At 41.0% G+C, this 14,383-nt stretch overlaps 1 protein-coding gene across 11 annotated transcripts in view; it reads right to left on the bottom strand.

Moving 5' to 3' along the window:
- The window catches only part of UTRN (utrophin), a 507,208-nt gene that overhangs the window by 111,898 nt on the left and 380,927 nt on the right, over nt 1-14,383 (bottom strand). For 8 of the 11 annotated variants that reach the window (XM_084827754.1, XM_084827752.1, XM_084827761.1 and 5 more), the window contains 4 exons: nt 10,927-11,195; nt 5,897-6,043; nt 2,780-2,858; nt 399-459 (listed from right to left, as the gene is read on the bottom strand). In XM_084827754.1, coding sequence (XP_084683880.1) covers nt 399-459; nt 2,780-2,858; nt 5,897-6,043; nt 10,927-11,195 — 556 coding nt within the window. The remainder of the gene's footprint in view (nt 1-398; nt 460-2,779; nt 2,859-5,896; nt 6,044-10,926; nt 11,196-14,383) is intronic. The other 3 variants (XM_084827759.1, XM_084827760.1, XM_084827762.1) reach the window with 1 other exon arrangement.

Genomic DNA, 14,383 nt, shown 5'->3' with positions numbered 1-14,383 from the left:
GTCATCCAATGCAGCTGACATACAGCTCATTACAACAGTCCACTCTAGATGTAACAAGGACATGCATACTGAGGCCAGGTTTGCTTTCCCTAGAGAGAGTAGAAGCTGACATACCAACCAAAGGACAAAAGGCATTCCTAGCTACCGCAGCCCCTTGTGCCTCCACAGATAGCATCATGTCCAGAAGCAGCCCCAAGCTACAAACTTGGTTCTTCAAGGAACGCGCAACCCTACCAGCTGAATCTCTCTTTCTAGAATCAGCAGATTTCCTCAGCCAAAATACTTCTGCCTTGTTTGGATTAAACATGAGGAAAGGCACCTGAGACAAAAGGAGCTTTCAAAAGATCCTATGCACTTTTTTATAATACAGTTATAACCAAGAACAAAGGCCAACTTACTTGATGTAGTATGGAACTTTGTTATGTGACACTGATCTTTGCCACGGTGGTTGAACGGAGGCTGTAGGAATAAAAATGCAGGAGACAGTTATGAAGTACATAAAGAAAATTATAGTTTTGCTTTATAATTAGACTCAGACAACAGCACTGAATATGGAGAAAGTGGGGGGCATTCGAGGACCTGGGAGTGAAGATCCATCTACCTCCTGGACAAAGCTCTAGGTATACCATCACAACTTCCCACTTGGCCCACCTACATCTACAGCAGCTTTTCCAGTGCTCACCATTGACAATTGGTGGTGGAGAAGAGGAGCATTCCAAGGAGTGAAGAGTGCTCCAGCCCAGCCAGCTCATTAACAAATAGGTATTATTTAGTAAGTAGCTGCCTGTCCTTTGGATAGCTTTTTAGACTCATTGGTTATGGCGTAGCATATGGTGGGTGTTCAGTTTCTGTTTAAAAACAGACATTTAGTTTACAATGTCATTGGTACTTCATTAGCCTCTTTTATTCCCTCAAACCATTATGCTTCCTTAGATTGTGAATCCCTTGAGGACAGAACTATTTACATGTAGAAAAACTGCTGAAACCCACTCTGAGCCTATGAGATAGTGGGTTATCAATTAAATAAGAATTATAATTAGATAACCACTCTACAGAAACTTTGACCTACCTCACCCACCAATTCCAGTCTTGTCCATTAATGTAAACTGTAAGCCATTTAGGAAACGTGTGACTGACATCTTTCATACAGTACCTCGCACTATACTAACAAATAGGGCTGGTGCACTGCAGACATAAACACTGTTGAACTCTGCCCCATGGGTACTAATCTTCCCTCCCCCATCCCTTGTGTGTCTTTACAATGCTAAAATTTAGCATTACATCTGCACCAGAACAAGCCACACTTTTTAACACTAAACCCCTGGTGAGGTTCGCCTGGCACCTACACTGTATTCCTTTCGGCGCCAGGTGAAGACCTTTTTATTTTCCCAGGCATTTTAGCATTTTAGCTTTCTAAACTTTTAGCTTTGCTGTATTAAATCTGTATTTTAAACTCCTGAACTGCTGCTAGGTTTTAATGTGGTTGTATTGTTATATTGTGGTTTTAATGTTCTATATATTTTAAATTGTCTTATTGTGTGCTGTTTGGTTTTAATTTTTGTGAACCACCCAGAGAGCTTCGACTGTTGGGCGGTATAGAAATGAAATGACATAAATAAATAAATAAATAAATAAAATAAACAGAGTTACCTCCAATTAGGGTTTGCAAACCTGCTTCAAAACCTGGTTAAGAAGGGGACCCAAGTTAATTAATATTTCCCTTTCCCCCTGATTTCTCTTATATATTATCATGTTATCACCCCAACCTAAGCTTCAAAGGGGGAAATAGTACTGTTTATTATTTTTATTAAAATGTCACCAGAGCACTGTACAATAAAAAATACAAACAAATGCAACCAAGAAATTCAAATATAGCAGGGTAAAATATATTAGAAGCCACTGGCAGAAATAATACAACAAAAACAACAACAAGGGGTGCATCTCTCTCAAATAGCCAAATCTTAATTATATGGTGAAAAGACTGTAAAGTTATATGGTAGGCTTCCCTGGAATGGAGAATCATGTGGTAGCGTTGTTTTACAAAACATTTCTGAGCAAAAAGAAATGAAAGATGAAGCAATGTACGTTCAGACAGGACTAAGATCGTAGAAAAACATCTGTAAGTGTTCAGTTGTAATTTTGAATTCCAGAATGCATTTGCCTGATAGGATGTTACATGAATGACAATCAATCTGTTCTGTAGAATGTTCTGTAGAAATGTTACATGAACATCAACCTGTTCTGTAGGATGTTACATGAATGACAATCAACTTGTTCTGTATTTTCCTCAGTACAAGTTATTAGAAATGCAGGTACTGGCTGCAATCCTAGAAATCTTTGGCACTCAAACAGCACAGAAGCACAGCACAGGATTCCAGCTGCTGTTGATGTATTTCCTTTGTTAAGAAATGAAAAAAGCCTACAAGGCAAACTAATTCCCTATTTGATCCTGGTCACACACAACTGTCTGAACCTGGTATAAGAAGCAGCCCTGAAATCTGTGAACCTTCCAAGTACCTCATTTATGTACTCTTAGGGCCAACGCATATGTTACTTTTTAAAAGTACTTTAAAGCAAATGGATCACTATCACTGTTTAGAGATATATATGGCACAGGGGGCCTTACCCAAACTAGGGTCCCAATCCAGATCAGAGGCCCTGTGCTTGCTCTAGAGTAAAAACAGATGTGTGTTTTGGGAGTCAGAATCTGCCTCAACCTGCTTTTCCATCCCTCAGAGTAAGACCACACAATTTAGCAATATGTTTCATGAGCACTTACTGGAAAGAAAATGTTGAGATGCAGGCCCACAATCCCAGTGTGCTTCCTGTAGTAGTTTAAGGCGATCCTCTACAGATACCTGCATGTAGAAAGATTTACAAACATCAGTAAGGTTTCAGCTGATCATACAGAGCATCCACCATTACAAACAATAGTTTGCAATCAATTTTAGCAAATAGACTTTAGATATACTGCAGATTACTCTGTCCATTTACACCTGCTGTGTTGTTTTTAATGTTTAAATACAAGCTAGTAATGATCTTTCTGTAAGCAATGCAAATCAATAACAAATAAGGTTTTCACAATGACTAATACTGTCCATTGAAATGTCTGCTTCTCTCTCCTTTTCCCTTGTCTAAATGTCTATAGTCAGCATGCCTCATTTTGACTCTATTGATCTTACAGCTGCCTCTACAAGGAACCACTTTGGAGCGTGCTGTTTTGCTGGTGACAGGATGGGCAGGCATCCTCCTGGCTTACTAATTAAACTACACTTGCACATGCAGTGGGAGCCTGACTGCTTTGTCAAACCTCCGCAAGGCGTAAACAGCACTCCAAATGCAAAATTACATTGCAAGGAATACAGGGATACCTCACAAATGCTAATAATTTCACCTCACAGGACACACTGTTTCTCAGCAGCAGAGTACATCTAAACTCTGCAGGTTGCAGATGTCAAAGATAAAGGAGCATTTCCCCCCACTTTCAGACATGTCATCCTTCTCAGTTTTTTCCTTCAGAGGTTGAAAAATAGTCTTGATTCAGAAAAGGAAACAAACAGATAAGCGAGGAATTACACAAAGCATTTGGCAGGCATTTGAAGGAAGATAAAATAAGGTTTTTGAATATGAATAATTTTTTCAATATGAAATTTCCACTGAATATTCTTCTGGGCCAATTCCCGATGATTCCAGCACTAGGGATTATTAGAACCTTTTGGTGTCTGGAATGTTTCAGTGCGGGCAGAAAGGAATCAATTTCACTTCAGTCAAACTCTGCAATTCGTGGTGGAATCTGGAATGGACGCCAGTCCAGGACAACCTAGAACTAGCCATGCTGCCTTCCAGGCATGGCAAAGAAGAAATAACACCACTGCTTCTGATCTGTGCCAGATGGTTCCATGTTGCACGAGACCAGCCTTCCCCAGCTTGTTGCTGTCCAGATGTTTTCAACTGCAACCTCCCATCAGCCCAAGCCAACATGACCAATGGTCAGGAATGCTGGGAGTTGTAGAACAAAACATCTGGAGGGCACCAGGCTGGGAAAGGCTATACTAGACCCTGCTTTAGAAGACCCCAGGCCTCTAGTGTAACATGGGAGGGTGACATTGCCCCTCCATTGCAGGGGTCACTTCTGATAATGGAAGGTATTCTTGGCATGGCCTGGGGATGACCCCAGGTGGTATTACACAGAGTTCATGCTGCTCCCAGGACAGGCTCAGAACCTGCCAGAAGGCAACTGGGCCCTGACATCACCCTGGGAAGGCTTCTGCCCCAATCAGAAACTGAGGTTTACTTTTCCTTTTGACTACTTGAGTACAAGTTCCCTAGTTTTGTGCAAATATTTTTCATCCCACACCACTTAACACAGCCTTCCCGAAGCTGGCACCCACCAGATGTGTTGGACTGCAACTCCCATCATTCCTATCTGGAGGCTGGCAGATTGGGAAAGGCTGATTTAATGTATGGGAAACCAGACACAACTGCATTTTAGCAGTGGAGGTTGTGGCTCCGATGTCAGTGAGGCAGTGAATCCGCTCTGGGTTTCAGTCAGAACTCTAAAGGAGCTATCCAAAGCACCTTGGATAGGTCCTTTAGAGTTCTGACTAGTTCTGACTGAAACCCGGAGCGGATTCACTGCCCCACTGACAATGGAGCCACCAGCCCCCATTGCATGTAAGACAGGCTTGAGAGGAGGTGCAGCAGGGAAACTGCAAACATCAGTAGTGTGGGGACAATATAAGCAGAATATAAGCAGCACAGTTTTGTACACCAGCCTGATAACTTTTGATGAAGGGTAGTTAAAATCTTATCATAAACAGATAAATCAATACATATATGTCAACTTTCAAAAGATGTTAATAACCATGATTTATGGAGACATTCTGGGGTTTACAAACTGACACAAATAATGCAGTTATACAAATATGAAATATAATATGTGTCTTCGTGTTGTAGAACTCAAGAGTCAGAGAGACCACGGAGTGAAGGAAAAAGAGTTTTTCTTTATTTAACGTGCGGGCTTAAGGCTGGAATCACTTCCAAAGAGCCAAAAGCCCCGATTTACAACAGCACATTGTTTTTATAGATATTGTGACACATAGGAAACGGCTCCTCCTCTCCCTCCTGTGTGGGGTTGCAGTCCTCAACATTTCTTCTCTTAGCACCATTGTTTATAATACAAGAAATGGGTTATAGGGTAGCCATGATAAGCAGAGAACAGCGGAGAACATGATATACATATCACTATGACCTTAGCCTTTGTTGACAAGTTAAGAGATTCCTGCATCTCGTCAGCTTACAAACATATATTTCAGAGAGCAAGAGCTCAGCAAGCACATGAAGCATGAGACTGCATGAGGCTACTTAGTCTGACCCCCGATATGGCTGCTACATTCGGAGATTAATTCAGTACCCTGTATGAACTGAACTGCAGTAAACAGAAGAAAAGAGAGGATATCAATCAAGGGAGGAAAGAAAAGAGACTCTGTCACTGCATGTTGCTTCTAAAGCAGCTGGCTGTGATAAGACGAACAACTTCTGGCTTCATTGTAGTCATTACAGCATTACATCTATATTTCAGCTGGTCATTATAAGATATTTATAACATTAAGAATTGGTGAATAAGTTTTCTTGTTTTCCTTCTCCCTCCCCGTTCCTTTTTCCTTTGTCATGGTATCTTTTCAGATGGTAAGCCTGAGGGCAAGGACGGTCTTTTTTTTTTTTTTAATGGTCTATATGCTGCTCTGAGAGCCTTTCCAGATGAAGGGTAGGGTATAAATGCTATACATAACTAAATAATAAAGCAGTTAAGGAATAATCTGCATTGCAACACAAAAGAAGAATCAGATGGACATGCTCCTTAACTCCTAATCCACTGAAGAGGCAAACAGGATACCTGTAAAAGTTTCCAGCGCATATTGAGATCATCTAGCTGTCGTGATATCTTTAAGGATGGATGAAGGTCAAGTGGAGAAAGTTGGCTGGATAAATCATTGACAGCTTTAACTTTCAAGTTGATAGGTGCAATTTCTTCTCTAAATGCCTAGAACAGTAAATAAACACCTACTCTCAACAAGAATAGGTCAAAATGTGTACACAGCACACACAAGTGCCCTCATTCATTCTCTCTGTGTGGACGTTTCTACCCACTGGTCTCCCCTTAATGGTGTCTGTGTTACAGTAAATACAAAGCCATGATTTTGCTAGTAATGCTTACCATGGGGGTGGGGGGATGGGGGACGTCTGAAATTTCAGAGGTTTACCAGAAAACAAAGAGCCATAGAAGTTAGGAAGAAAATGAGATAAAGACACTTAACAATTCTTGAGATTCACCAAGGAGTGTTAGAATTCACTGCATTTCAATTTATTTAGGGTCCATCTTCACTTGGTGAACTGCAGATTGTCTCAAAAAACCATGAAAATTAGGAGAAAAAGTTTGCTCAACAGCACTTGGTGCTTCCAGATAATCAGCAGAATTTTCCAACTTTTCACCACTAATTCCACCAAGAATTACTGGTCAGTCAATCTCAATGTGTAGCCTTCATAACTAATAATTAATAATAAAGTGGATAAAGCAGTGCTTGGATACAATCCAAAAAATGACAGAAAGATCTCAATTCAAATTCAGGGTAAGCCATTTAACATCACAGTGATCCAAATATATGCCCCAACCACAGATGCTGAAGAAGCAGAAGTAGATCAGTTCTATGAGGATCTGCAGCACCTACTGGATAGTACGCCAAAAAAAAGATGTTATTTTCATTACAGGAGACTGGAATGTTAAGGTGGGTAGTCAAACGACACCTGGAACTACAGGCAAGCATGGTCTGGGAAAACAAAATGAAGTGGGCCATAGGCTGATAGAATTTTGCCAAGACAACTCACTGTGCATAACAAACACTCTCTTCCAACAACCTAAGAGACAACTTTATACATGGACTTCACCAGATGGTCGACACCGAAATCAGATTGACTACATCCTTTGTAGCCAAAGGTGGCGGACATCTATGCAGTTGGTAAAAACAAGACCTGGAGCTGATTGTAGTTCAGATCACGAACTTCTTACTGCACAATTTAGAATCAGACTAAAGAGAATAGGGAAGACCCACAGATCAGTTAGATATGAGCTCACTGATATTCCTCATGAATATGCAGTGGAGGTGAAGAATAGATTGAAGGGACTAGATTGAGTAGACAGGGTCCCGGAAGAACTATGGACAGAAGTTCACAATGTTGTTCAGGAGGCGGCAACAACAAACGTCCCAAAGAAAAAGAAAACCAAGAAGGCAAGATGGCTGTCTGCTGAGACACTTGAAGCAGCCCAAGAAAGAAGGAAAGCAAAAGGCAATAGTGACAGGGGGAGATATGCCCAATTAAATGCAAAATTCTAGAGGTTAGCCAGAAGAGAGAAGGAATTATTTTTAAACAAGCAATGCGTGGAAGCGGAAGAAGATAATAGAATAGGAAGGACAAGAGACCTCTTCCAGAAAATTAGAAACATCGGAGGTAAATTCCAGGCAAAAATGGGTATGATCAAAAACAAAGACAGCAAGGACCTAACAGAAGCAGAAGAGATCAAGAAAAGGTAGCAAGAATATATGGAAGATCTGTATAGGAGGGATAATAATATCGGGGATAGATTTGACGGTGTGGTCAGTGAGCTAGAGCCAGACATCCTGAAGAGTGAGGTTAAATGAGCCTTAAGAAGCATTGCTAATAACAAGACAGCAGGAGATGACGGTATCCCAGCTGAACTGTTTAAAATCTTGCAAGGTGATGCTGTCAAGGTGATGCATGCCATATGCCAGCAAATGTGGAAAACACAAGAATGGCCAACAGATTGGAAAAAATCAACTTATATCCCCATACCAAAAAAGGGAAGCACCAAAGAATGTTCAAACTATCGAACAGTGGCACTTATTTCACATGCCAGTAAGGTAATGCTCAAGATCTTGCAAAGTAGACTCCAGCAATTCATGGAATGAGAATTGCCAGATGCACAAGCTGGGTTTCAAAAAGGCAGAGGAACTAGAGACCAAATTGCCAATATCCGCTGGATAATGGAGAAAGCCAGGGAGTTTCAGAAAAACACCTATTTCTGTTTTAATGACTATTCTAAAGCCTTTGACTGTGTGGATCATAACAAACTGTGGCAAGTTCTTGGTGGTTTGGGGATACCAAGTCATCTTGTCTGCCTCCTGAGGAATCTGTATAATGACCAAGTAGCAACGGTAAGAACAGACCACAGAGCAACGGACTGGTTTAAGATTGGGAAAGGAGAACGGCAGGGTTGTATACTCTCACCCTACCTATTCAACCTGTACGCAGAACACATATGCGATGTGCTGGGCTTGATGAATCCAAGGCTGGAGTTAAAATCGCTGGAAGAAACATTAACAATCTCAGATATGCAGATAATGCCACTTAGATGGGCTGAAAGCGAGGAGGAGCTGAAGAACCTCATGACGAAGGTGAAAGAAGGAAGTGCAAAAGCTGGGTTGCAGTTCAACCTCAAAAAAAAACAAGATTATGGCAATGTCAGGAGCGCCCTGGCGGCCTCTTTCAGTAGACTCCAATAGCCAACTCAAGACACAGATGGAAGGTTTCTTTTCAAGGCTTTAATCCTTTTACAACTTAATGACTCTTTCAGATGCTAATCACCAGGGACTAAGCAAGGAACAGCAGAGTGGCCATTGCGCTGAGTAGTCAGTTGATCCCCGTTTGAAGGAGAGTCACTTGAAGATCCTGAACTTATGGGCTAGGGAGAGATCCTCCCTCTTTCCCTTGGGTCCATGGGAGGCCGCCGTTGCTTGCACGCCAAACGGGCACTACGCCTCCTTTCTGCACCCTCCATCGCTCGTCGCTCTTTGCATCTGCGTCGAGCATCCAGCAAGCTCCCCTCCCGCACTTGCTCACTGCCAGGGTCACTGTCTATCTCAGGAATGCCGGCAGGAGGAATCTCTGCCAGCTGCTGTGCCTGTGAGGGATGAGCTGGCTCCTCTCCCACGGATTGCTGATCCTCCTCAGAATCAGAACTGCTCTGGGGTTCCATCGGCTCAGTTTCCACCCTGACAGGCAACCAGCTTGATTGATAACTGGCAAATAGAGGGAGAAAACGTGGAGGCAGTGACAGACTTTGTCTTTCTAGGTGCAAAGATTACTGCAGATGCTGACTGCAGCCAGGAAATCAGAAGACGTTTACTTCTTGGGAGGAGAGAATGACAAATCTTGATAAAATAGTGAAGAGCAGAGACATCACACTGACAACAAAGGTCCGCATAGTTAAAGCAATGGTATTCCCCGTAGCAATGGTATTAAAGCAATGGTATTCCCCGTAGTAACAAGGGCAAGGTGGATGGATGATATTCTGGAGGTGACGGACTCGACCTTGGGGGAGCTGGGGGTGGCGATGGCCGACAGGAAGCTCTAGCATGGGCTGGTCCATGAAGTCACAAAGAGTCAGAAGCGACTGACCGAATAAACAACAACAACAATCTCAATGTTAATTTTTGTTTTGAGATTTCTAATCGTCCAACGTAATCCTCAACAGATGCTCCTATTTTTCACACAAAACATAATATGGTTCTCTTTACCTTCCTTTATACAAATGTCATTAAGATATGAGAAATTACCTCTTAAAAGCAGAAAGAGGTACTCCCAACAGTTTGCAAAAGCATTAGTTTGTATTTATATTAAAATGAGAAAGGGGAAAGGGTGGATATATCACGCTTAAATCAACAACAGTGAAGATATAAATCAAGTTTGATCACATTCTGTGGGGATATAAATCAAGTTCCATTAAATTTAGCTTAATCTTTATTTGAAAGCAGGAATGAAAAGTGGGGAGGGTGTTATGTGTTTGTATGTAATGCTACATTACCCTAAAACAGTCCAATTTATTATTTTTCAGGTGATCCATGAACAGGCAGACAATAAGCCTCTAGGTCCAGTACTAATACCCACCGACTTCAGAGCTATATTTCCTTAGATTCTCTGCCTTAGGTATTTCATAGTCTAGGATTTCTAGACTTGCAGCACTATGATATATGAAAGCCTATACTTGCATAGTGGAACATATTGGGAGTTCAAAGATATTAACATGAGCAGATTTATTTTGCTTCATGGCAAGGTAACCACAAGGATTTTCTGGGTTTGAAAGATTATAATTCCACTTATGTTCTACATTTCCTTTCAAAAGGAAATGAGGCCAAAAACAAAAATTTTAAAATTACAGCAATCCAATTAAAATAATAAAATGACAATCTGGTGTTGCAAAAATCATGATATCCCACAAAGACCTGCCTAAAGAACATTTTCACCATCTTAAAAAAAACCCTGCAAGATCAAGCTTAGGTGGGGCTAGAGATATAAAATTTCTAGAAATTTTGAAGCCATGGGGGTGGGATGGTTTTTCCCAGGATGGGGGTGTGAGGAAACACATTTCGGGGGAAATGTGTAATTTTTTTTAGCATTCTCTACACTCCTAAAGTCACTTTGTGATTTTAGGAATATAAAATGTATCATGTATAACTCAGTTTGCTCATAAAATTATCATTAAAATTAAAAACATTTACAAGTAAATGCAGTTAATAAATTAGTAATTATTGTCTGATTAAATTATACTTTACCATTTAAAATACCATACAACTACATTTTATATAAAATATAAAATATATTTTTATGAATAAGCCACGTTACGCATAATACATTTAAAGTTCCTGTGTTATGTCTGACCGCAGGAACCTTCAGCAAGTTGGCCCTGAAATCTCTGAATCATCCTAGAAGCCTGAAGAAGAATACCAGGGCACTGGCACAGATTATGGCCATGTGAGTATAATTGTGCAAACAGATTCCATTGTTAGGGTTTAAATTTCACATAGGCATTAGTTCCACATGCATTACGTTTGAAAGGAGATTTGTGCTTACTGTTGTTTTATCAGTGTGATCCTGCAATGAGTCAATCAGTATATCTCCAACAGGTTTCAAATTGTTTCGCACATTCTCCGCCTCTCTCAAGTCAGCATCTAGGTCATCCATAGAACACTGCAAGTCCTTCAGTTTCTCTAGCGCTTTGTCCACTTGCTTCTGCCAACCACTGGCACAGGTATTGAGGCTTTCCCACTTCTCTTTCACTTCTGCAGACTGCTTACGCATAGCTCTGGCAATCTTCTGTGCTTTTTCGTCAGGGCTCAGCTCTGTAATGGAAAACAATTCAATGTCAGTATTATGGCACTTTCGAAAAAAAGTAAGTTTTCATGTGAAATTGAAAAGATGTATTACTCCTCACAAGCCTTTCTTAACAATACACCTGTTGCCTGTGATTACTAAGCTGTGGTCTGCAACTCCCCTCCATCCTGAAACACACAGTGTGCTCTGAGGTGGTTCTCAAGACATGATCAAGTTAATGAGGAAAAATGTTGAAGACCTTTTCAGAAAAAAAAACAAAAACAGTGTTCAAACAGTGACAAATACCAAATTACAACTCCACTACTTCAGTACTCCAGTGAGCTGGACTGAAGGGAAGGGGGATATTTGAGGGCCTGACAAATAGTGCCTTATGTTATTGTAGCAATGAGAACAACATGATGGTTAATAGAAAAAGATGTTCATATAACAGCAGTGGGAAAAGAATAGCACTAATGGCAAAAGTATGTTAAAGTGACAGGATAGAAATACTACCTGTGATATTAACTCCCATAATAAAGAAATTAGAAGTATTACTCCATGAGTGAGAAAAATATTCTATAAATACCAGAGAGGCTAGTGAGGTTTTCTGGGCTCAGGCTCGGCTTTGGGGACTCCGTAATACTTTCCTCAAAAACAGATGATTTTTTGTGTGCCTTGGCTTAAAATCAGAGAAGAATTTCTGGCTTACTCCTCCTTAGAAGAGCTACCCCAGGGAAAACTAGTGCTGGGGGTCTAAAGTCCACCCCCACGTGGGACACTCTCAGCCCATGGGTCTGCCATAGGGGATGGGCTTCTGTCCCACTCCACTCCCTGTCCCAAGTCCTAGGGGCAGCTCTTCAAAGGTAAGATGAAGGATGGGAGATCTTTATTACATTAATAGGGGGCTGCTGCCCTGAGAAAATTCAGACTGGAGGGCAAAAGCCCAGTCCTGCGGTGGATCAGGTATAGAAGAGGGGGCTTTTACCCCCTAGCAGCAATTTTTCCTGGGGCTGCACTTAAAAACAGTAAGATATTTGGGGGAGCGGGGACTGCTTGTGTGAAGCATGAGGTTATTTCTGAGCCTCAGATTGGCTCAGAAAATAAATCAAGTCATTTCTATATAAAGTTATATGTGGTGATGATCACTAGCTTAGTCAGCTTTAGAAGGGGATTAGACAAATTCATGAAGGCCAGGTTTTATCAATGGCTACTCGTCAGGATGCAACCTGGACATTCAATGATAGCACACTACTGAATCCCACTTAACTGGGGGGCAGCAATGGGAGAAAGTAACAATGCCTTTATGTCCCACTTCTGGCCTTCTCAAAGGTATCTGGTTTGCCACCATGGGAAACAGGATGCTGGACTCGACAGGCCTTTGGCCTGATCCACTGGGTTCTTCTTAGATTCTTATTATAAAAATAAAGGCTTTACAAGGTAAACAACATATGAAACTGCTGCTTTGGATGAGGGTTGAGAAGATGGGGCTGGGGCTGGGGCCTGGGCCCAGTCAAAAGGAAGTGCCAAGCGAGTATTGCAAGGGGCACGATGGAAAAGGAAGAGTAGGTGTGGATTTGGTCCCTGGCATGAAGTTTCATATCCATTTAGGTTTCTATAGTAATTAAAAGCAGAATTCTTTGGATTGTTAGAAGTCATTTGAAGGACAGCTCTAATCCAGTGTTGCCGTGTAATGGTGACTGTACTTTTATAATGGCTGCATTCATGGTCTGAGTGTGTCTTCATTTTAATTTTAGAAAAGAGCCCTACTGACATTTACTACAAAATTGAAGCCAGACACATGTACTTTTATTAGCTATAAAGTTCCTTGAAATATATTCACTTATGATACAACCGTACCTCGGATATAAATATGTCTTCCATTCTAATGTTCCAACAAGTTGCTGTTGTTGTTGTTATTATTATTATATTTATATTTATTTATATCCCGCCTTTTTCCCAATACTGGGACTCAAGGCGGCCTTACAACGTTAAAACTGCTACAACTAAAACCTATAAATAGAAATAGAAATACAACTGTATAAAAGTTAAAAATATAATTAAATCATCAGTATTAAAATTGTAAAGATATTAAAACATTAAAAGACAACCAGAACAACAAAAATGGTATCCATACATCGCATTTTCCCAGGTCCAGACTAGTTATCCCCAAAGACCTACTGGAACAAAAACGTTTTTGCATGCTTGCGAAAACATATCAAGGAGGGTGCCACTCTCACCTCCCTGGGAAGGGAGTTCCAGAGCCTTGGGGCAGCCACCAAGAAGGCCCTCTCCTGCATTCCCACCAGGCGTGACTGTGATGATGGCGGGATGGCGAGAAGGGCTTCCCCTGACGATCTCAGGGCACGAGTAGGCTCATAAGGGAGAATACGGTCTTCCAGATAACCTGGACCTGAGCCGTATAGGGCATTATAGGACATGGCCAGCACTTTGAATTGTGCCCGGAAACAGACTGGGAGCCAGTGAAGCTGTTTTAACAGGGGAGTTGTATGGATATAAATATGTCTTCCATTCTGATGTTCCAACATGTTTAATGAGTAACCTATTAATTCCAGAAAAGCTGAGACCACATTTATAGTTACAGTGGCTGCATGTAAGGTATTTGTTAGTGGTGACAGTTTTCTTTAGAGCAACTTTTCATCACAAGCTGGCATGGTAACACACAGCTTCTTTGTACTGTGGCAAAAAAACACCGTACGCTGATTGTTGCTGTTTTGCTCTTTATGTGGTAAGAAGTTCATCTCTTTTATACACAGGACTTATTACATTATCTCCACTTCAACAGCTGCTCAGAAAATATGAAAAGCTCTCTGTTCATCAATCCATTTAATTGCTGAAGAAGAAAACATGTTAAGTGAACTTCCTGTCACAAGGATCTCATCTATCTATCTATCTATCTATCTATCTATCTATCTATTTCAGTTTCAACTTTATTGTAAACAAAGTTAAACAAAGTTTACTAAGCCTTGAGTTTCCACCAAACTACCAATCTAGTTTGGGGGAAAGTATTTTTAGTGCTAACTATTACAAAAGGAGGGGAGGAGAAAAAAAGGCAAGGCAACATGTAAGCATTAATAGAATTGAAGGCTGGGCTTAACAATGGCTGATGTGGCTGGCTAGGTAGATCCACCGGGATAATCAGAGTTGGGAAGTAAAGGTTTAGCTAAGTAAGCCAGATACCGTTTGCACTGGCCTTCCT

Source organism: Heloderma suspectum, chromosome 1 (genome assembly GCF_057233095.1).
Source record: "Heloderma suspectum isolate Gila_16-S chromosome 1, 16-S_ref, whole genome shotgun sequence".
Taxonomy (NCBI): domain Eukaryota; kingdom Metazoa; phylum Chordata; class Lepidosauria; order Squamata; family Helodermatidae; genus Heloderma; species Heloderma suspectum.
The sequence above is the reverse complement of the archived record's forward strand: the minus strand, read 5'-3'. Positions and strand labels throughout refer to the sequence as shown.